This window comes from Dromiciops gliroides, chromosome 6 (assembly GCF_019393635.1).
Source record: "Dromiciops gliroides isolate mDroGli1 chromosome 6, mDroGli1.pri, whole genome shotgun sequence".
Lineage (NCBI taxonomy): Eukaryota > Metazoa > Chordata > Mammalia > Microbiotheria > Microbiotheriidae > Dromiciops > Dromiciops gliroides.
The window spans coordinates 643953-668281 of record NC_057866.1 but is presented as its reverse complement, the minus strand read 5'-3'; the positions used below and the strand labels follow the sequence as shown (position 1 = coordinate 668281).

At 48.3% G+C, this 24329-nt stretch overlaps 1 protein-coding gene across 1 annotated transcript in view; it reads left to right on the top strand.

Moving 5' to 3' along the window:
• DEAF1 (DEAF1 transcription factor) overlaps positions 1-10484 on the top strand; it is a 54677-nt gene extending 44193 nt beyond the window's left edge. Inside the window, exons 12-13 of the mRNA XM_043971335.1 lie at positions 3900-3989; positions 10349-10484. Of these exons, the coding sequence (XP_043827270.1) occupies positions 3900-3989; positions 10349-10453 (195 nt within the window). The 3' untranslated portion in view covers positions 10454-10484. The remainder of the gene's footprint in view (positions 1-3899; positions 3990-10348) is intronic.
• The last annotated feature ends 13845 nt before the right edge of the window (positions 10485-24329 follow it).

Below are 24329 nucleotides of genomic sequence, written 5' to 3'. Positions count from 1 at the left end.
TTGTGTGGGACAAGTTCCCCAGCTGAAGTGGGGCAGCCTGGGCACGACCAGAGGCTGAGACCCTTTAAGGAGGAATCAGAGCCAACAGTTCTACGTGGCCTTCTGATCTGCAAAGTCCTTTTCTCCCTTTTAAGGACTGGGAAACTTGAGACGTGGGTTAGTTACATGATTTAGCTCAGGGCTCTTCCCACCCCTGCACTTTTCCACAGTGTGATTGCTTTTTTCAGCACATTTCTAGATTTTGTGGAAAGATGTCAGTGTGATAAGGATGAGGTGTAACTGGGACTTGGTAGCTGGGGCGGGGGGAGAAGAAACTCATTAAGCTCAGTCTTGGTGTGTTCACTCTGTGTGTGTGTGTGTGTGTGTGTGTGTGCGCGCGTGAGAGAGGAGGGGAAGGGAGAAGGGGGGAGGGAGCACAGGCCTCCATGTGGGTGGTCTTCTTTGTCCTCTTAAGAGGAGAGAGGAGGTCTGGCCTGGCCTCCAGGCTGGCTGCTTGGCCTCCAGGGCATTTCAGGGGGCTGCTGAGCAAGCTGGAGGATGTAGCAAAAAACAATGTCCTGGGGGTCTGTGGCCTCTAAAGGACAGAGCCCTGGGCTACCCCAATACTCTCCACTGCTGTGTTTCTTTCATGTAGCCCCTCAGGGACAATCCCCTTCTCTCCTCCACACAGATAACCTGTGCCTCTCCCTTGGGAGAGGTATTCATATAACAAGGCGTGAGGAACTCTTCATCAGCCTTGACCAAGGGATGGAGACCCCACAGGAAGCATCTGGCGGGCCCAGAGAATCCTCTCATCATCCTGCCTCTTAGAGGGAGTTGTTGGGGAAGGAAAAGGGGAGGAGCAGCGGGGTGGGTGCATGGGAGAGTGTGCTGTAGCGGGTCAGAAGGAGCTGGATTTGAGGCTGGGGTGGGCCTTCCTCCTACCTGTGCTTGTGGATGCTGCCATCTTTCCCACCTGGCTCAGTTTGAGACCTCAGTCACCCTCTGCCCAGCCCTCCCTCCGTGTGGTTGGCGGCCACCTCCTCCTGTCTTGGACCCTCTGGCTCCCACCTCCCTTTCCAGCCTCATTCCCCAACACTCCCAAGCCTGTGTTCCCACTAAACTAAAGGATGGGCTTTTCTTGACTCTCCCCAACTCTCTCCTCTGCCTAGTGTCCCTGCACTGCATGTGTTGGGGGGTAGAGACAGTACCTGGAACACCCTTGGTCATTGGAATCAAACACCACGGTCTCAGAAGGATCAAAATCATCCATGACCCAAAGGATGGTGGGGAGAGAAGAAAAAGCTTTCTCCGCATTCATTCAAGCAGCCTGCTGTGTGCCGGGGCCAAGGGCCATGCCTCCAGCACTTAGCATGGTGCCTGGCACACAGTAGGCTCTTAATTCTTGTTGACTGATTGATCAGTGATTCCTTGAGAGTCAAGAGGTGAGAAGAGGTGATAAGAGGTGATAAGAGATGAGAGGGTTTCTGAAATCTCTCTGAACTTAGGAAAATGCAAACGTGGAACCAGCCCACCAGTAGCGTAGCAGCATCATAGAGTACGTGGCTTCTTGTGTCGCCATTTCAAACCTCACCTCCAAGGAAATGGCTAAAGGGGTTTCCGTTTTTTACTTCTTTTCTCTGGGCCCATGGAGGAGGCCCCTGTCCACCCTGTCCCCTTGGTGCCCTGGGCCTGCCCGGACACTGGAGCCCATCGTTGGGGTTGTGTGCCACCTGTGCCACTCCCCAATACCCTGGGCCTTACTGAGGGCGATAATGAAGGAGAGCAGATATGGCAAATTGGTTTCATTTGAGTCAAGTGGACATTCTGGCTGCCTCTTCAGGGGAAGGTTCTGTGCGACGGCAGGAAGAGTGACGGGGGCCTAATGATGCAGACTTTTACTTTTGTGACGCTGATGAAGTATCGCCTGTTGTCTTGTCCTTGTGTGGGCTTAGCCCCAGAGCGGGGATGTTTGGGAGTGAGAATATTCAGTTGGTAATGAAGCCTAAAGTGTTCACCAGGGGGAGGTCACGGTAGGGAGAGGCTGCATGGAGCAGGAAAGACTCACGCATTTGGGGGCAGTGGACAACGGTTTATTTCTTCTGCTCCCCGAACAACTTTGGACAAATCCCGTAACCTTTTGGAGCCACAGCCAGGGAGCGCTATAGTGGATAAAGCACTGACCCTGGATTCAGGAGGACCTGAGTTCAAATCTGGCCTCAGACACTTGACACTTACCAGCTGTGTGACCCTGTGCAAGTCACTGAACCCTCATTGCCCCACCAAAACAAAAGAAAATCTTCAGGCTAAAATAAGGGGTTCATAGTAGAGGGCCTCTAATGTTTCTAACTATGAAATTTATCTTAAATCATTTTATCATTTGACTTATTGGAGGTGGCTTAAGATGAGGCAGCATGCATGACACAGTGAATAGGTGCCTCATCTTGTAGTCAAAAGAACAAGGTTCATTAAGAGTTAGATGAATCAGTGCAAGAGATGAGGTACACAGTGTACAGAAGCTAATGAACATGGTAGCCTAGTGTCTCATAAAACCAAAGATCCCAGGTAATAGGGCAAGAACTCACCAGTGACAAAAATTGTTGGGACAGCGGGAAAGTATCCTGGAAGAAACTTGGCAAAGACCATCATCTCACACTGTCTATCAAGACCACCTCCAAACGGGTACATGACCTAGACAGAAAGGAAGACATTATAAACCAGTTAGAAGACCATGGAAGAAATTACCTGTTGACTCTGTGGAATGAGGATCACCAAGTAAAACGGGCAGCTTTGATTCACTACGATTTTAAAGGTTTTTGCACAAACAGAACCAGTGCATCTAAAATGAAAAGAGAAGCAGGTAAATGGGGCATGGGGGTAGAGTGGGGCGCTGGAATCTTTGCAGCAAGTTTCTCATTTAAGGGTCTCATTTCTGAGATTTTTGGGAACTAATTAAAATGTATAAGAATAAGAGCCATCCATCAAGTAATGGTCAAAGGTTACAAAGAAGAAGTTTTCAGAAGATGAAATCCAAGCATCAAAAGTCACATGGAGGGGCAGCTAGGTGGCGCAGTGGATAAAGCACCGGCCCTGGATTCAGGAGGACCTGAGTTCAAATCTGGCCTCAGACACTTGACACTTACTAGCTGTGTGACCCTGGGCAAGTCATTTAACCCCCATTGCCCCACAAAAAACAAAACAAAAATAAAATAAAATAAAGATCATATGGAAAATATTCTAAGTGACTACCAGTCTTTGTCAGTTGAGGAGGGTTGGAGTGGGAAGGAGAGAAAGTGGATCTCCATAAAAATAAGATAAAGTTTCATTTCAAAAAAGGAATGAGGTTCCAAGGACCTGCCCTGTCATTTATGCTGCCCTTCCCCTCCCCCGTCCCTCATGGTCCTGGACAGTTCATGTCCATTCCCTCCTTTGTCACATGGGAGCGATGGCACATGGAGTAGTTGGAACTGGCATGCTCACCGAATGAGTCATCCTCTAGTATGGGGACCATGAGCTTGTTTTGTTTAAGGTATTGATTGCTATATTCAACCAGGTGGTTTCCTGGGTAGTCCTGTATGTGTGAGTTTGTGCACTAAAAACATTCCTGAGAAAGGGCACTTGGGCTTCCCAAGACTGCCTGCGTGCCCCCCATCCCCACCCCCTCCAGACCCACTGAGAGCAGGGACATGAAACACCTCCCTTTCTCATAGGGATGGGGTCAGACACCAGGCCTGTGAACGCCAGGAGATGCTTTGGGAGTGCTGGAGTGGCAGCCCCATCCACTCTGTGGGTGAAGGTACCTGGCTAGAGCCTGCTTCCCCTGCCACGGGTCCCCCATCTGCTGCTGGGAGCCCCCCTCCCATTTCCTAAAGCTCCACCCCAGAGGTCCCGCTCACGCGTTTTCTTTTTCCGTTTTCCAGCAATCTTGTGTCAACTGTGGCCGGGAAGCCATGAATGAGTGCACCGGCTGCCATAAAGTCAACTACTGCTCCACTTTCTGCCAGCGGAAGGTAACGGCCCCGTCATTTCTGCCCGGTCCCCGAGGGCCCCAGGCTCCCGCCCCTCCTGCCCATGGGCCCTGGCATTCCTGGCGGACTCTGCAGCCACGTTGCTTAGGCTGTCTCCTTTCCGGGGGTTGCTAACTTAGACGCAATAAAATCCTGTGGGTGGCCCCACCAAAGATCATTACCCTGCTGCTGGAGGACTGCCTCCAGCCCAGTCCCACTGCACCCTTCAGGTCTAATGGCCTTATCTGTGCCCGGTGACGAGCGATAAGAGTGTTTGCCCGTGCATTTCTGTATCCTTGATCACCTTGTTATTGCCCTGTTGGCGCTGAGGAGATCTCAGAGAGATCCGTGGGTTCCAGTTAAAACTGGCTTTTTGAGTGGGCTGGGGCGTGGGGGAGGGATATCCCCCCATTCCTGAGACTAGAATGGGATGGCGGGGGGACTCAGAGGGTTGTGCTTTCTAAAGCAGATGAAAAATTCAATTCGTCCTTCAGATTGTATGATAGCTGGTGAGGTGCTGTGAAACTTGGCCCTGGGGACCATTCCCCAAGTTGAGAAGCACTGCCCTGCTGAGACAAAGTCTGTTCTGGCCTGGTATTGTAGGCCACCCTCCCCGACAAAGCCAACCCCCCCCAAGCCAGGGCATTGTATGAAGCCGTCTGGGGCCAGTGTAGCTGCAACTTTCCCCTTGGGTTTAAAGGGTTGCCTACTTCATCCAGGGTGGTTGAGGTCAGTATCAATAGGTCTATTTTCAGAGAGGGGAAATTTCCTCTCGTTGTGGGCACCCCATAGTAAATGATGGTCATTGTTGGTGTTAGAGCCTGGCCTGGGACTCACATAAAACGTGGTTCATTCCCTAGAGTCCATATTCACTAGTAAATCACTTCTTCTTCTTTTTTTTTTTTTTTTTAGTGAGGCAATTGGGGTTAAGTGACTTGCCCAGGGTCACACAGCTAGTAAGTGTTAAGTGTCTGAGGCCGGATTTGAACTCAGGTCCTCCTGACTCCAGGGCCGGTGCTCTATCCACTGCGCCACCTAGCTGCCCCAGCAAATCACTTCTGTGTGAGCCACGGTTTCCACATCTGTGAAATGGGCCCATGAATGCTTGTGCTGCAGCCTGCCTGAAAGGTTCTTGTGAAGACAGCTGGTTGGTCAGCAAGCATTCCTTCAGTGCCTGAGAGGTCTGAGTCACTGGGGTCCTAAAACAAGGAAGGATAGTCTGGTGGGCAGGACGGGCCTACGGTCTGCAGGGCTTGGGGGAGATTCAGTACATACCCATGGAAATTAGTTGTGATCCGTTTTTGTCATGGAGAGGCAGAATCCGGATAGCTCAGGAAAGGCCTCATGCGGAAGGGTAGAGGGCTTCACCAAGGAGAAGGGGGAGCAGGCAAGAGCCTGCCCAAAGGTCTGGGACTCGTGAGAGACGAGGAGGTTGAGGGTCCCTGGAAGGGGAGGAAGGGCAGGTGGTGGAGGGCTTGGAAGGCCAAACAGAGCATTTGGTATTTGATGGTGGAGACCACAGGGAGCCACACTGAGATTACTGAATGGGGGTATCTCAGGGACCCATGCTGGAGGTTGGAGATGGAGGTGGGCAGAGCACCCTGTCCCCCCCTCCCCCCGCCCCAGCAGCTATTGCCATAGTCCAGCCAGGAGGTGGGGGCAGGGGCAGGGGCAGAGGAGAGAAGGGGCGGGTTGGAGAGGGGCAGCCCGTGAAGTTGACAGGCTTTGGCCCCCACTTGGAGGTGGGGGATGAGAGACAGTGAGGGCCCAGGATGACTCCTAGAATGGGAGCCTGAGGGTCTGAGGCTCAGCGCTAATAGGAGAGGTTAGAAGGAAAGATAGGGAGCCCTGTTTTGGATGTCTGCTGGACGTTCAGGTCCAGATCTCTGAAGGGCAGTGGGAGAGGCAAGATCAGAGGGCAGGAAAGGCCTAGAATGGTCATTGAATCCATGGGAGCTGAGGAGACCCTCAGGGGAGGCAGGAGAGAGGGAGAAGGGCAGAGGGCCCAGGCCGGAGCTGCAGGGACAGATGAGGGTCTTGAACCCAGGGAGGAGAAGGGGCTCAGCCCACGTCCCCAGCCAGGGGCCCTCCTTGGCCTCCGGTCCTGGGCGAGTGCCCATCCACGTTCTTCTGCGGGGCCCCAAGGAGGGCCCCACCCCCCAAGAAGCTCACATCCTAACCCACCAAACAAACTCTTGTTGAAAGGACCCATATAAATAATTCAGAGAAACATGGAAACGTGTTTCAATTAATACAAAGTGAGCAGAGACCCGAGAAACGTGCAGGTAATATCATTCAGTGGGAGCAAAGCCATGAATAACCTTGAAGACCACTGGGCCCCAGAAAACAAATGATGAGACTCCTCCTCTGGGTAGACAGGTGTGGGACACTTGTGTGCTTTCAAGTATCCTCATCGTAACACCTACTATTACTGACATCTCTCCCTGAGACTCCCAGAGGTATCCCCACTATGGCAAAAGGTTCCCTTTTGCTAATGCCGATGGCTTGAGCCCCTACTGGTGTGCTTCCCTGCCAAGGTTAACAGTTAAGAGTCATTGAGTCAACTGACCTCAAGTAGTTTTTATTGGAGTGTTTAACAAGGTGGTGCTAACTATTCCCACACACACCAAAGTGTGATATGCTTTACCACTAGTACATACAAAGCTCAGAGAAAAATGGGCTCCATTTTGGAGGTCCTTTTATTCCATTTGTGGGGTGCTCAAGAAACTCTCCTTCTGCATGGTGTAGGCTGGCTAGAGAGACTTATGTCCAGCTGTCCTTGAGTCTTGATGCTGCTGCTGCTTGCCACAGCCCATCCAGGGACACCATTTATGACCGTGGTGAAAAGATGGGGACATCCAAGTCTCCTGGGACCCTCCTTCGGCCATAGGGCAAGGGGAGAGAGGTCGGACCTGGCCGGGCTTCTTCTCCCAGGTGGCTCCTTCCCAAGGGGTTCAGCCTGAAATGCAGACTCTCGTTTCTGGAATTCTAGCTCTTCCCAAATGGATTGATTGTGTAGAAGTAACCCTCTTGTCCCACCTCATTGAGGTGGGGCTTTCTACAGTAGCAGGATGGCTATGGGGCGGGGCAGTTGGGACTGCAGATCAGCTGCTGTGTCCTGTCATTTCCCCTCACCTTTTTAAAGGGGTATGACATCATTCCTTTGGCTGCCAGCATTTGCCCCTCACCCCTACCTGGACTGACCAAGGCCCTGAGTGGACTCTGCCCTGAGGCAGACAATAAAATCCTGGACAGCTCATCCCTTAATGATTAACCAGCTTCCCCTGGCCCTGCACTCAGCCTTCCCGGTGATTCTGAGCCCATTCCCTGGGCCCCACCGCCTGATTTCATTCCCACTCGCCTCGTGTCCACACCTCCCTTGGTGCCTCTCTGCAACAGCAAACTCCCTCTCATCTTAAACTGTTCCTTTCTCGATCAGTGATGGCATCCAGCCTCCCTGGCCTCTCCTCCCAGCACTGCCTCACTGGGACAAATGGAGGGGTGGAGTACACTTTGGTCCCCATCCAAACTGCCAGTTTTACTCCATAACCCCCCCCCCTCCGCCTCTGCCTCCTCCAGCCCCCCCCCCCCTCCAGTCACAGTTCCGATAACTGTTAGCCTCCTTTCCTCTGAGTTCAGAGCCTGCCGAGGTCTTTCCTCCCCAACTCCTGCCCTTCCGCCCCCTGATTTCTCTCTCAGATGTCCTCACCTCACACATCTTGAGTCCATTTACTTGCCATGACCCCACCCCCCACCCCCTCAGCTTCCTCAGAGATGCTCAGCCCCTTGATCTCTCCATCTTCCACACTTGTGCTTTCTCCATGTTGGAGAACTCTGGGATCTTCTTAGCTGATCTCAGTCTATTGTTCTTCCACCTCTCCCTCTTCTTCTCCCACCTTCTTCCTTCCCGTGGCCTCGACCCCTCAGTTCTCTCCTGGACCATCAGCCCTCTGACACTCTTCCATTCCCCATCTTGACCCTTCGGCCCTTCTCTGTACGGTCTTCTCTTGAGTCTTCTGTCCCCTTACCATATCTCCAGTCTTGCCCTGCTAGGCACCAACTGTGGATCCCCATACGCCCCCTTCCGTTCTGACCAGACCCAGTACTCCTCACGTTGTGCACATTGTTTTCCCTCCTTCTCTCGGGGTCATTTCTTAGAAGTCTCCTGGCTCTGTTCTGAAGAGCCTGTTAGTTCAACCGGGGCCCACAGGTGAGGGGCCACTACTTTTGTTGGCAGCCCTTCCCTCCCACCCAAAGGGTTGCTCGGTGACCCCTGAGCACAGGCCTGGCCAGAGATTACCCTGCGGCCTTCCTCCACAAGCCTCCCGCTCTCATTGCTTGGGCTTCCTTTTCTGGCTCGGACCTCCTTAGTAACTGAAATGGTCCTCTTCACGGTTTGACTGATCTTTTCATTTGCCGAATTCATTGCTTTTTCTCAGTCCTCCTCTTTCTGCACCTCTCTCCTCTCTCCTCCTCTGCACCTCTCTCCTCTCAGTCCTCCTCTTTCTGCACCTCTCATCAGCTTGCTGATCTGCCTTCTCCTTCTGCAGTATCTCTACTCCACCCCCTCAGTTTCCATGGGGTAGCTCTCACCTGGCTCTCTTCTTACCTGCCCAATCACCCTTGCCTGGCTCCTTTGCTGAGTCCAGATGCCTCCACATGCCACCTGCTAACTGTGCCCATCCACCTCCTCCTTGCTGGGTCCTTTCCTGTATCTATGCTGATCACTGACAGGATCCAGCCCCCAGCTCCCTCCTGAGCCGTCTGGGAGCCTCCCCTCTGGAGGGCACCACTGTCCTTATGCCACCTTGGCCTCACTCTCTCTCATCTCTCTCTTTTTTTTTTTGGCAGGGCAATGAGGGTTAAGTGACTTGCCCAAGGTCACACAGCTAGTAAGTGTCAAGTGTCTGAGGCAGGATTTGAACTCAGGTTCTCCTGATCCTCTCATCTCAATGCCCAGTTACTTGCAGAATCTTTCTAAGGTGGGTAGCTCAAGCACTAGATTAATTTAGGATGCACTGAGCTGCCTCAGACCCTTATGAATTGGGTGGCCCTAGACAAGTCACTTAAGCACTTTGGAGCTATAGAATGGGAGTGAGCAGGCTGCTCCTGCTGCCTCCCAGGGTGGTTTGGAGGGTCATTGTTGCTCTGCCTCCAGCACATATCCCCCATGTCCCCATCCCCTCTCACCTGAACCATTTCATTTCTCCTGCTTGCTCCTAATTGGCTCCTGCCCCACTGGGCGCAGCCATGGGGAGCCTCCTTTCCTGACCCCACCCAGTTACCTGGCTGGCAAAATGCTGTGCACACAGCGGGTGCTCAGTAAATGCTCAGCAATTCATTTCACATCAGATCTTTGGGCCAGTTGTGTGCCAAGGCCATGTGACCAGAGGTGTGCTCTGGCCCCTTGTAGTCATGGAACATGGACAGATGGTCCCACGATGTCTTCACATAAAGGCTCCTCTCCTTGCAGCCTGAAGCAGAGCCTTGAGGCAGGAGGTGGGGGGGGGTGACGATGACACCATCTCCCCTTTCTCTCTCTGCTCTCGGCCTTGTCCCCCAGTGTCTTCTTTATCAGGTCCATTCCCTAGTCCCACCCACTCTCTGTTGGGCCACTGTCCTTCCAGCTTTTCCCATCCTGGCCCCAAAGCCAACCTCAGCTCTCCTCTGGCACGGTGGCCTCTCCTGCTGTCTCACCAAAGCACTCCCAAGACAGACTCTCCACTTTGGTGTTTACCCTCTTGACAGGCTGGTGCCAGGCATCCCCTCACGTAGCTGGCATCTGTTAGTACTTTAAGGTTCATGAATTCTCAGAACCCTGGGAAGCAGGTGCTGTTATTAAATTTCCCACTTTACAGCGGTGGAAACTTGAGACAAATTAGTTAAATGACTTGTGCAGGGTCATACAGCTAGTGAATATCTGAGGCTGCATTCCAACTCAGGTCTTGTGAATGCTCTGGACTCTGTGGCGCCCCCTAGCGCCCCTTAAGAACACCACATTCTTGTAAAACTGGTAGATTTGATTTTCTCTGTCCATTGCCGCGAGTCTGTTTACTGGCGTCTGGGACTTGGAGTCCATCCTTCATGCCTGGAATGTTCCTTCCTTCTGGGCTCACTTTAGCCACCTGCTTCGGCCTCAGACCCTCAGCTATCCTGTGACCCTGAGCAATCACTTAGCGTCTCCTCATCAAATTGTAGGGTTACAACCTTTTCTTCCTCCTCCCTGAAGCCCTCGTCCTGGTCCTTGTAGTCCCCTAAAGCAGAGGGCCTGGGCCTGGTGGGGTCTTCTCCGTGGGAGCCTCTCCCTGTAAAATCTTGTGCTGTTTCCTAAGAGCTGCCCCATGTATTCTCTCCACTTGCAGGACTGGAAGGACCACCAGCACATGTGTGGGCAGCCAGCCACAGTCACTGTCCAGGCCGATGAAGTCCATGTCACTGAGAGTGTGATCCAGAAGGTCACAGTGTAAATTACAGCAGTGCCCCCAGGGCCAAGCGGCACCGAGGACCCCCCCCAAGCCCCCAGGGCCAGGTGGCACCAAGGGCCCCCCAAGTCCCCAGGGCCAGGCAGCACCGAGGGCCCCTCCAAGCCCCCAGGGCCAGGCAGCACCGAGGGCCCCTCCAAGCCCCCAGGGCCAGGCAGCACTGTCAGGCCCACAGCAGAGGGATGGGGTGGACATTTCACAGGACTCCTCTTTTCTTCCCTTGGCACTCCTCTTGTGCTCAGAACATCAAGGTGCTGGACAGTCCTGGCTGGTCCTTCTTCCTCAAGGTCAGGGGCACGGCCCAGTCAGCTCTGTGTGGAGAGGACAGTCTGGCGGGTGCTCGCCTCTTGGGACCCTGCGGTTTGGGGGGACTGCAGGAGGCACCGTGAGGCTCAAAGCCCGGTGTCCCCTGTGACTGCCATCAGAGGTCCCCGAGGGGCCATGGGCCTCTCCCTGTGGGGACCTCATTCTGAGGGAAGCAGCCAAAGCCCCTTGGCCATACCCAAGCGTGAGAGCTCTGGGCTCGGCCACACCCATAGCCATCCCCACTGTGCGGCCCCTTCTGGGGCACACGAACTGACCGGCAGGCTCTGCCAGGCTAGAAAGGCTTCGAGCTGGCCCTCACAGGCGCTCCCCCCCCCCCCCCCCCCCCCCCCCCGCTCCGGAGGGGAGCCTTTGGATCCAGAACTGGAGAAGCCTTGTTCAGGCTGCAGCACCTCCAGCCTCTGCAGGGACGAATATCACTGTGGTTTTTAGATAATCTACAAATAAAAGACTTCACCACCACATACACTCATGAAGTGCCTACTGTGTGCAAGACCCTGCAGAGTGAGAGGGACACCATCAAGGGGCTTACACCCAGCCAGTGCTGGTCATATCCCAATTCTGCCTGGGGGCCCTGGGCCCCAGCTTCCTCCACTGCTGCCCAAGAAGCCTGGAAGGTCTTCTGTCTTCTGAGTCTGTGAGCCCAAAACACAGTAGTGGTGGAGGGGTGGGGCAGCTGGGGCTGCAGGACAGACCTTAGAATAAGCGGAGGGATCCTTGAGCAGTCTCAGAGACGGAGGTGAGAAGGGGAGGTGAGCCCGGGGCAGGCACAACTGGAGGAGGAGGAGGAGGGAGGGGGCTGGCCTGCGGGGGAGGGAAGAGGTTGGGCTTCCTCGGTCACAGGGAGTCTCTCTGGGTCCCTTTGATCATGTGGCGGCAGGAGGAGGGGGCTGTTCCTGAGTGACAGTGGGAGGGAGCCTTCCTGTTCCCCTTCTGGGAATCCCGCTTGTTCATTCTCTCCTCATCCACTCCTGCTCAGGCTTCCAGGCTTCAAAGCAGCTGTTGGGGGGGGGAGGGGTAAAAGCCAACTGTCCTTACCTGGCCTCCCTCCCCCAGCCCCAGGGCCTTCCCAGGGGAAGCAGCCAGGCCGGCAGCCCCCTCCTGGAGAGGAGGGGGCAGTGCTGTTCCTGGGTCGCTCACTTGTCAGCTCCTTCATCTTGGTGGGGGGTGTCAGACCTTAGAAGATATTTGAGGCACTGAAGATCCCAGTGGAGCAGGAGGGGCCAGAGTGGCAGGCTGTCTGGTCACGATTACTCTGATTTCGTTCCCTGTGCCTGGGGCGGGGTGGGGTGGGGCAGGGGAGGAGACTTCCCACCGAAAGGCTTTGAGTGTCTGGTGTTCACACACCCCCCCCCCCCCATGGATGAGCATGTGGCTGGTGTGAATGAGAAAGGCCTCCCCTGGGGTGGGGCTCCAGCCACAGTGGCCTGAGAGGGGTTGGTTGGTCCTGCCCCGCTCCAGCTAAAGGCTTTAAATGCCAGGTTCAGAACGGCAACGTGGTCTGGGCGGGCAGTCACTAGAGGGCAGCGGGAAGGAGAAAGTACAAATGAGGAGACTTGGGACGGTCTTGTTGTTTGTCCATCAGGGGGCGCTGTCATGACTGCTGAATTAACTTTAAGGGAGGGAGGCTGTGCAAGGTCACCAGCCTCACTCCCCTCAAGAGCCAGCTGGGGCCAGTGGCAAGAGATCCATCAGGATGACTGGAGATGGCCTTGGGCATTTGAGGCAATTGGGGTTAAGGGACTTGTCCAAGGTCACACAGCTAGTAGTGTCAAGTGTCTGAGGCGGGATTTGAACTCAGGACCTCCTGAATTCCAGGGCCGGTGCTCTATCCACTGCACCATATAGATGCCCTAAGGATAGTCTAGGCAAGAGATGAAGAAACGGTGGTGGCCATGAGTGGACAGAAGGGTATGGACAAAGGGACTGTGGAGACTCGGCTCCTAAGACTCAACAACTGGCTGGACCTAGGGCATGAGAGGAGAGGGCCGTGGAAGACTCAGGGAACCTGGCTGACTGGAAGGCAGTGATACTTTGGACAAAAATAGGGAATTCTGGGTGGGTGCCAGGCTGCAGGGAGGAAGTGTTAGGGTTGAGATGCCTAAAGGACGTCCATTGGGAGGCGTCTGACCTCCAGTGATGATACGGGACTAGGTCGTGAGAGAAGAACACAAGGGCGGGAACCCTTAGGGACTGGAGATGAGTGAGGGTACAACCTGCACAGAGCTCTTGGGGCCACACGCGTTTAGGGACCGGACAAGGGTGATGATCAAGACAAGACTGAGAAGGAGCCATGCAGAAAAGAGGAGAGTGCTGGTCAGCGGCAGTTCGGAGGCCGCTTGCTGGCAGCCAGGAGAGGCCACCTCTTTGGAATTGTGGCTATGGGCAGGGGGCCTGTGTATTCGAGGCCCTGCGGGGACTTCTTGTGGCACATGATATGGTGTTGACTGCTTCATCTTTTTTAAAAATGCCTTTTTTGGGTCACATTCTAAGTTTCAGATTGTCCCCTCCCTTCCTCCCTCCCCACCCAGCACTAGAGAAGGCTGTCATTTGACACAGATTTAGAAATATGTAAAGCCGCACCATTCACACTTCTTGGTGTCAGTCTTTCTCAGTAGGTGGTAGCATCTTCCTTCGTCGGCCCCTTGTACTTGATTTGAGTATTGATACCTTCAGAATAACTTAGTCATTCACAGGTGCTCTTTGAGCAAGGTTGCTGTTACTGTGTACAATGTTCTCTGGGTTCGGCTCACTTCACTTTTCATCATTTCATTTGAGTCTTTCCATGTTTTTTCTAAAATCCTCCTGCTCATCATTTCCTATAGCATAGTACCATTCCATCACTGTCATATGCCACAACCTGATTGTTTCAAGTCTTGTGAAATTCACATGGGGGGGGGTGGTGGTGCAGCAGCTAGGTGGCGCAGTGGATAAAGCACCAGCCCTGGATTCAGGAGTACCTGAGTTCAAATCCGGCCTCAGACACTTGACACTTACTAGCTGTGTGACCTTGGGCAAGTCACTTAACCCCCACTGCCCGGCAAAAAAAAAAAACCACTAGGAAGCACAGGAATAAATGAAGCTTAACTTAAAATGATAAGTAATATTTATCTAAAGCCATCAGTGAGCATTATCTGTAATGGGGATAAGCTAGAAGCTTTCCCAATACAATTGGAGTGAAGTAAGGCTGCCCATTATCACTCTATTATTTAATATTGTATTAGAAATGGTAGCTGTAGCAATCAGAGAAGAAAAAGAAATTAAGGGCATTAGAATAGGTAATGAGGAAACAAAACTATCACCCTTTGAGATGATATGATGTTATACTTAGAAAATCCTGGAGAATCATTGGAAAAAACTGCTTGAAGTTATTAATAATTTTGGCAAAGTTGCAGGATACAAAACAAACCCACATAAATCATCAACATTTCTATATATTACCCACAGAGTCCAGCAGCAACAGATAGAAAGAGAAATTCCATTTAAAATAGCTGTAGACAATAAAAAATACTTGAGAGTCTATCTGCCAAGACAAACCCAGGAACTACATGAACACAACTATAAAGCACTTCTCACACAAATAAAGTCAGATCTAAATATTTAGAAAAATATTAATTGCTCATGGGTAGGCCAAGCCAATATAATAAAAATGACAATCCTACCTAAGTTATTTTGGGGGGGTGGGGCAATGAAGGTTAAGTGACTTGCCCAGGGTCACACAGCTAATAAGTGTCAAGTGTCTGAGGCTGGATTTGAACTCAGTTCCTCCTGAATCCAGGGCTGGTGCTTTATCCACTGTGCCACCTAGCTGCCCTTCTACCTAAGTTAATTTATTTAGTGCCATATCAATTAAACTACCAAAAATATTTTATAGAGTTAGAAAAAAAATTAACAAAACGAATCTGGAAGAACAAAAGCTCAAGGATATCAAGTCTATGAGTAAAAAGAAATGTGAAAGAAGGTGGTCTAATAGTACCAGATCTCAAACTGTGTTACAAAGCGATAGTTATCAAAACAATCTGGTACTGGCTGAGAAATAGAGTGGTGGATCAGTAGAATAGAATAGGTAGAAATTACACTATAATAAATGACCAAAGTAATCTAGTATATGATAAATCCAAAGATCCAAGCTTTTGCAACAACAACTCATTATTTGACAAAATCTGCTGGGAAAACTGGAAAACAGTATGGCAGAAACTAGACCAACATCTCACGCCATATACTAGAATAAGGTCAAAATGGGTACATGATTTTGTGAGAAAAGTATTAATAATAGGGGTTTTGGGACTCCCAGAGGCCCCTGCTGAGAGAGCCTGGCCTGACCTTTTTTTTTTTTTTTGAGGGGCAATTGGGGTTAAGTGACTTGCCCAGGGTCACACAGCTAGTAAGTGTTAAGTGTCTGAGGCCGGATTTGAACTCAGGTACTCCTGAATCCAGGGCCGGTGCTCTATCCACTGCGCCATCTAGCTGCCCCTGGCCTGACCTTTCTTAAGGTCAGCCCAGAGTCAGGAAGTTACCTCACTCAAAGACAGACCCACCTGAAAGCCTTGTTCCCACCAGAGGATCTGTTCTCTGGGCTCTATCAGTAATGCACCAAACCACCCTCAAATCCAGTGAACCAATAGATTTGAATGATGCTAGCCAATGAGCTTTAAGCAGTGTGTTAGGGTGGGCTCTGCCCATTCTCTCAGAGAGTTTATGCTTGCTGATCTCTCTCTTTGGGAACTTGGGGAGAGCAGACGCAGCCCAGTAGGGTTCCCCATTTTCTCTTTTCTCTCTCTTCTCTTTCCTAGCTAGGCTTTCCTATCTTTCAGAGCCATGTCAGCTCTCTTTGCTAATACTTAATATGCTCTAATAAATGCTTAATACCCCCAAACTGGTGCAGTAGCCTCTAATTTCTAGGTAACAAATATATGATAAACTCCAGCTAATTTTCCCTACACTTGGGACAGTAATAGGGCAACCACATATAGTTTTACTCGCCACAGTTTACACATAAGCAAATTTAGAGAGCATGAAATAGTTTATGTGTCTGATTTATGGACAAAAGAAGAATTTAGGGCCAAAGAAGATAGAGCAATACAAAATGTAAAATAGATAATTTTGATTATATAAAATTAAAAAGCTTTTGCACAAACAATACCAATGCCACCAAAATTATAGGGAAGGCAAAAAACTAGGAAATATTTTTTGCAACAAGTATCACTGATAAAGGCCTCATTTCTCAAATATATTGAGAACTGAGTCAAATTTATGAAAATGCAAGTCATTCGCCAATTGATAAATGGTCAAAGATATGAACAGGCCGTGATGCCCATCAATTTGGGAATGTCTGGACAAGTTGTGGTATATGAATACAATGGAATACTATTGTGCTGTAAGAAATGATGAGCAGGAGGAATTCAGAGAAACCTGGAGGGTCTTGCGTGGGCTGATGATGAGTGAGATGAGCAGAACCAGAAGAACATTGTACACAGTATCATCAACATTGAGTGTTGATCTACTATGATGGACTATATTCTTCTCACCAATGCAATGGTACAGAAGAGTTCCAGGGAACTCATGATAGAAGAGGATCTCCAAATTCAGGAAAAAAAAAAAAAGAACTGTGGAGTATAGATGCTGAATGAACCACACTATTTCTTTTGTTTTCGGTGACTAAACAAACTGTGCTATATTATATGTTTTGCTATAAGAAATGACAAGCATGATGATTTTAGAAAGGCTAGGAAAGACATAGATGAACTGATGTATAGTAAAGTGAGCAGAACAAGGAGAACATTGTGTACAGTGACAGCAATATTGTTTGGTGAAGAACTGTGAATGACTCTCAACAATATGATGATCCAGGACAATCCCAAAGGACTAATGATAAAGCATACTATCTACCTCCAAAGAAAGAACTGATATTGATTGAACACAGACCGAAGGCTGCTATTTTTCACTTTTTTTCATTTTTTCCTTTTATTCAAGTTTTCTTGTACAAAATTACCAATATGGTAATGTTTCATATAATTACACACAAAAAAAGCAGAGATGAGGAAGAGGGGGCAGCTAGGTGGCATAATGGATAAAGCCCTGGCCCTGGATTCAGGAGGACCTGAGTTCAAATCCAGCCTCAGACACTTGACACTAGCTGTGTGACCCTGGACAAGTCACTTAAACCCAATTGCTTCACACATACAAAAAAGTTAAATTTTTTAAAAAAAGAGATGAGGAAGAGGCCCATTCTAGTCTGGGTGGGGTGTAGCTTTTCAAATGCACAGAGGTGGGAAACACATAGCAAGTTTAAGATACAGCTAGTCATTTGATTGGGTTGTAATGTAGAGGATATGAAAGAAGAATAAATGAAATAAAGCTGGAGATGTAGATTGAAGCCAGATTAAGAATGCCTCAGGGAGGGAGGAGGGAAGGGAGGGAAGGAGGGATAACATTTGGAACTCAAAACTATAAATAAAAATGTTTATTATCAATTTTTAAAAAGTTCTGTGGCAAGTGACAGGTATTGACTTACATTCTTATAAATTTGATTTAGTTTCCTATATATTTTAGAAATTAGGCCTTTATCAGTAATAATGGCTGTAAAAATTATTTCCCAGTTTTCTTCCTCCCTTCTAATTTTGGCTAAGCAGACAATTTTTAGGGCACCTTTTCTAGTCCATTCCTCACATCAGCAGGTGAGCAGTGTGGTCCTTAAAGAGCTGCTCAGACACCCAGGGACTACCAAATGGCACTGCTTCCAGTGAGAACATGACCCTATGGCCTGGGCTGCTTGTGTGCAGGGTTGTGACAACAGCTCCCAGTGTATCCTGTCAGATCTATGGATGAAGGAAGAATTTATGAACAAAGAGACAGCATTATGCACTGAGAAAGGGATAGTTTTGATTGTATTAAATTAAAAACCAATGACTGTTCATACCCTTTGACCTAGTGGTACCACTGCTAGGTCTGTATTCCAAAAGGATCATAGAAGAGGGAAAAGAACCCATATGTACAAAAAATATTTATAGCAGCTCTCTTTGTGGTGGCAAAGAATTGGAAATCAAGGGAATGCCCATCAATTGGGGAATGGCTAAACAAATTGTGGTATATTAATGTAATGGAATACTATTGTGCTGTAAGAAACGATGAGCAGGAGGAGTTCAGAGAAACCTGGAAGGACTTACACTAACTGATGCTGACTGAAAGGAACAGAACCCAGAGAACATTGTACACAGTAACAGCAACATTATGTGAGGAACAATGGTAATAGACTTGGCTCTTCTCAGCAGTGCAACGATCCAAAACAGTTTCAAAGAACTCATGATAGAAAATGTTTTCAACATCCAGAAAAAAGAACTGTGGATTATGAAAGCAGATTGAACCATACTGTTTCTGCTTTGGGGCTGTTTTTTTTTCCTTCTTTTTTGAGGTTTTCCCCTGGTGCTCTAGTTCTTCTTTCACAAGATGATTAATGCAGAAATATGTTTGATGTGATTGTACATATATAACCTTTATCAGACTGCTTTCCATCTTGGGGAAGAGAGAAGGAAGAGAAAGTGGAAGAAAACTTTGAACTGAAAATCCTATGAAAACAAATGTTGAAAATTATCCTTATATATGGGCAGCTAGGTAGCACAGTGGATAAAGCACTGGCCCTGGATTCAGGAGTACCTGAGTTCAAAGTATTGTCTCATCACCAACACTGTCTTCCATTTACCTAAATGCAATAAAACTTCATGGATTCACTCTTGTAGCAAACATTGACACTTAATAAACTATGTCATTGTAAGGAGAAGAAACAGACAGGATGTGAGAGTGATTAAGGCAATGTGTGTTGCAGAGTGCTGGACTGATAATAGACTCATCCTGTCCAAACTAAGCATTGGAATTCAACAAAAGTCATGATCCCAAGACAAGATGACTACCAGAAGACTTAATGTTAATAGATTAGTGTGCTTCTCATAAGAGCAGAAAGAGTTCATTGCTAACTTGGAGGGAAAGCTCATCCAACACAGGGTTGACAACAGTGGAACAGAAAAGGAGTGAGCAGCTTTCAGAGATTTGGTGTACAGAACTGCATTTACTCATCTGGGCCAGAACACTCACAAACATCAAGGTTGGTTTGATAGGGAAATTCAGAAACAGATACATACAAAATCAAGAATTCCATAGGATTTACCAGCAAGATAGTTCATCCATTTCTAAGAAGGCAGCATTTAGCTCCATTAAAAGTAAAGTGCAGGGGCAGCTAGATGGCGCAGTGGATAGAGCACCAGCCCTGGAGTCACGAGTACCTGAGTTCAAATCTGGCCTCAGACACTTAACACTTAACTAGCTGTGTGACCCTGGGCAAGTCACTTAACCCCAATTGCCTCACTGAAAAAAAAAATTTAATTAAAAAAAAAAAAGTAAAGTGCAAGTGAAGCTTAGAGATGGAGGATTCTTGGCTCAGTAAGAAGGCAGATGAAGTTTAGTGGGTTTTTGTTGTTGTTGTTGTTGTTTGTTTTATGGGGTTTTTTTTGGTGGGGCAATGAGGGTTAAGTGACTTGCCCAGGGTCACACAGCTAGGAAGTTTAGTTTTATGCTGATAGTAACAATCCAAAGCACTTTTATGATGTCCTGAAGGCTATTTATGGGCCAAAGACCTTTGGTGTACCTCAACTACTCAGCCTGATGGAGCCACATTGATTATTGATAAGGACATAATCCTGGAGAAATGGACTGAACACTTCTATAGCGTTCTCAACAGACCATCAACTGATGCTAAAACCACTGACCACATGCCTCAGGTTGAAGTCAATCCCTCTTTATTTTTTAAATAATAAAAAATATTTTTATTTAAAGTTTTGAGTTCTACATTCTATCTCTCCTTCCCTCCTTCCCCCCCCCCCCGCCCCAGGCAGTAAGCAATCAGATATAAGTTATACATGTGTGATTATGTAAAACATTACCATATTAGTCATTTTGTATAAGAAAAATTAAATGAAAGTTTAAAATAGCATGCTTCAGTCTGTGTTCAATCAATATCAGTTCTTTCTTTGGAGGTGGATAGTATGTTTCATTGATAGTCCTTTAGGATTGTCCTGGATCATTGTATTGTTGAGAATAGTTAAGTCATTCATAGTTCTTCATCGAACAATATTGCTGTCTCTGTGCACAATGTTCTCTTGGTTCTGCTCACTTCACTCTACATCAGTTCATACAAGTCTTTCCAGGCCTTTCTGAAATCATCCTGCTTATTATTTCTTATTGCACAATGCTATTCCCTCACAGTCAGAAGTCAATCTCTCTTTAGCCAAATTTCCAACTGAAGAGGAGATTTTGAATGCCATTAGAATCCTCTTGTGTGGCAAAGTACCTAGTGCTGATTCTATTCCAGCAGAGATTTACAAGGCGGGAGTCCACTGCTCATACCAAAGCTTACTAAAATGTTTTGGGTTATATGGCAAGAGGAGGTTATCCCCTAAGAGTCCTTAACAGTGTGAGTCCTCTCCTGGAAGATGGTTATCTACCCAAGAGCTAGTATGGCTTCAGAAAGGGCCTAGGAATAGTCAATGTTGTTTGCTGTCCAACAACTCCAGAAGAATTGCCAAGAGCAGACTAGACATCACTGATCTGGCCAAGGCCTTTGATACTGTCGATTGTGAGACCTTGTGGAAGATCAGGGCAAAATTTGGTTGCCCGGAGAAGTTAATCAGCATTGTATGCTAACTCCAAGCTGGCATGCTGGCATGGGTTCTGGATAACGGACTGTGCTCTCAGGCTTTCCCAGTCGCCAATGGAATGAAACAAGACTGTGTGCTTGCTCCCATGCTTATTAGCATCATGTTTTGGCAATGTTGTCAGATACCTCCATTAAGGATGAACATGGCATCAAGGTTAGCTCCTGCACTGATGGTAAATTATGTAACTTGAAAAGGCTACAAGCCAAGACTGAAATGGAAGGAGAGTTGGTGTTTTAATTGTTGTTCACAGATGATTGTGCACTCAATACAGCCTCTAAAGCTGAGATGCAACAAAGTATGGATCTATTTTCTGCTGTTTGTGCTAATTTTGCCCTAACAGTGAACACCAAGAAAATACAAGTGCTCCACCAGCTGGCAACAATCCATCCATATATGGAACCATTGGTTAAAGCAAATGGAGAAGTTTTGAATGCTGTGGGTAAATTCATTTACCTTGGCAGTATGTTTTTCAGGGATGTCCACATCGATGATGAGGTTGATGCATGCATTGATAGAGCTAACTCAACATCTGGGAGGCTCTGAAGGAAAGTGTGGGAGAGAGAAGAGACATTAGACTGCCTACTAAACTGGAAGTCTGCAGAGCCATTGTGTTGACCTCACTGTTTGCCTGCAAAACCCGGGCAGTCTACCAGTGCCATTCTAGAAAACTGAATTGTTTCTATTTGAATAATCTTAGAAAGATTCTGAGGATCACATGGCAAGATAAGGTCCATTCTCCAGCTGAACTGCCAAGCATTCCAACTCTACTGGAGAGAGTGTAACTTCAATGGACTGGCCATGTGGTTTGAATGCCAAACATGCATTTGTCTAAAGGACCATTTTACAGACAACTCATGCAAGGCGAGTGTTCACACAAAAGTCAGAAGAAGCAACACAAGGACACTCTCAAAGTCTCTCTGGAGAACTTTGGAATTCATTGTGAGACATGGGAGACTCTGGCACAGGACCACTGAGCATGGTGTTCCTGCATTAAAGAAAGCATTGTGCTCTATGAGTGAAACAGAATTACAGAAACTCAAAAGATATGTGAGATGCACAAATTTAGAGATGTCTCCACTCCAAATATTTATATAGACTGTTTGTGTCTGACCTGTGGTAGAACCTTTCAAGCTTGTATTGGACTGATCAGTCCCAATTGATCACACTGTACCTTGACCCCAGTACAGTGATGCTGTTTTGGTCCTCTTCAAGCACAGAGGACAACAACCAACCAACCATGTGTTCAGTGATGTGGTGCAAAGACAAGAAATGGAACAACTCACGATTCAAAGGACCTTCCATTCTAATGGGGGAAACCCCAAAGGACCTATATACATGAAGTCTTATTGCAGAGAGATTGTTTCAAATCTTGTGAAATTCACTTTGACTCCAAAGAGTTTGGCCCAAAGAGTCACATGGGAAAAGAACCGTCTTCACATTGATGAAGGACCTTTGCTGGCCAGATATCCCCAGATAGACTCTGGGGATGGACAGTGAACTGGAGTCAGAATTCAGCAGCAGGAGGAGAGTGGGATAGATTGCAATTGAGCAGGACATACTCTTTCCATGATCCCAACCTTCTCCTGGCAGCAAAGCCCACCTGTGTCCTTCCAGCAACACGATATAACTAAGTTGTGGGATGTTACAGTTTCTGAAGAAGAATGTAGGATCCTTCAGGAGACTGGATAACACAACAGAACAATGCTGTGAGAGATAATGATCTTTGGTTCAGGGAGGCATTATCCCTGAATCAGCTGTCTGTATACAGGCACTGACTTCTCAGTCCCACAGCAAAGAGCAAATAGAGGGAAAGTGCAATCCCCAGAGTATGTGAATGTAACTGGATGGACGGCCTCTAGGACTTCCATTGGTGTGCATATCTGGGGCAGCCAGGACAAATGGACAATGAGTTGGACCCAGAATAAAGCAGGAGAAGGAGAGGGCATTTTGAAGATCCTGTAACATCCCTGAACTTCTTCCAAAATCAAAGGCCCATCTCTCTCTCTTTTTTTTTTTGTGAAGCAATTGGGGTTAAGTGACTTGCCTAGGGTCGAAGTAAGTGTTAAGTGTCTGAGGCTGGATTTGAACTCAGGTCCTCCTGAATCCAGGGCCGGTGCTCTATCTACTGTGCCACCTAGCTGCCCCAATGACCCATCTCTTTTTAAAAAAATGTTTAAGTATTTATTAAAGAGCATTAGGATCAGAGAGAAAGGTAAAAATCTAACTATTTCTAAGAGACCCTATCATCCGACCCACCATGGCGAGGTCAGGAACCAAAAAAAGAGGACTCATCTCTTTTTAAACCAGTTTTGTATATTGGCAAGACATGGAACAAGAAAATCTCTTAAATTATTGAAAATGATTATCCCCAGGGGGCAGGGGAGAGGCCTGTGGGCACCCACATGCGATCAGTGAAGAAGAGCTAGAATAAACAGACTTGAGAAGGAGAAGATAATCTAGTCCCATAGGAAGGGTGAGGAATGGCAGGTCCCATGCAGAGGGAGGAAGGCCTCTACCTCACTGGGCAGATGGATGCTTGGGGGCTGCCTCATGGGAGCACCCAGGTGATAGCTACGAGACTGGCCAAGTGGGGGACGCTATCTTTGTCTAGTGATTGAATTGCCATTGAAGCAATGGGGAAGTGCTCCCTGGGCACCAGGAGGCTTCACTGCATTTTCAGTGGCCAGTTTTGCAGAAGAAGGGGTGTAAAAGATGGCATCAAAGAAACATATGTTCAGAGGAGCTAGGCTGACCCTGTGGAGAGAGTGGGGAGCCACAGGAGGTGAGAAAGTGGGTGTGGCAGGGAGCCTGGGAATGTTAGAACCTAGGGGAAGGCCCCAGGATTGAACGGACTCCCCTGGAGAATGGGGGTCTATCTGGACTGTTGGACAGAGTTTCCACATCTGTGAATTCATAGCCCTATGGCCAGATTGACCCTAATCCCCTCTCTCACAAGTACCCAGCCATGAAAGTTTCTCCCTTCAGAAGCCATTCTTTGGGTGTGATAGCCACCCTAACCCTCATTCTAAGCTGAGCCCACATTCCTCCATTCAGTGTCCTGGAACCCTCGGCTCTTTTCTGGGTTCTGAGTTACCTCATGGATGGGCTCCCCACCAGAAGGCAGGCAGACAATTAGAGAACTATGATTTTATCTAGGGTCTCAGCCCTAGCTGATGGGAAAGGAGGGATAGATCCAGAAAGCATCATTAGCAACCTTTCACTCAGAGAGAATGAATATTCCTTGGAGAAGGAGGTGCAAAAGCAGCATCTTCAAGTATTAGTGAAAATCTGCAAACCACAGTGATTCTGAAATGAGACTTTTTTTTTTTTTTTTAGTGAGGCAATTGGGGTTAAGTGACTTGCCCAGGGTCACACAGCTAGTAAGTGTTAAGTGTCTGAGGCCGGATTTGAACTCAGGTACTCCTGACTCCAGGGCCGGTGCTCTATCCACTGTGCCATCTAGCTGCCCCTTGAAATGAGACTTTAAACAGCTCATCTACTTGTGCATGGCAGGCACCAGACCTAAAATGTCCTCTGGGCTGCCTTCCAGAAAGTGGCCCCCCACCAGGCTTAGTCAAATTCATGGGATGGGGAAGGGTTCTCAGAAGGAACTGGAGGGGAATGCCAACAGGTTCTGGTCCCCTGGGACAACTGGCTTCCACAGGGGAGCAGCACCCCTGAAATCAGGAGGGAAAGCTCTTTCTAGAAATGAAAGAGGAAATCCTGAATGAAGTGTCCATCTTCCCAATTTTATTTTAAAAACCAGTCCTGAAAATTACATTTTAAAATTTTAAAGAGACAAATTATTTCAACTTCTTTTGGCTTTTCTC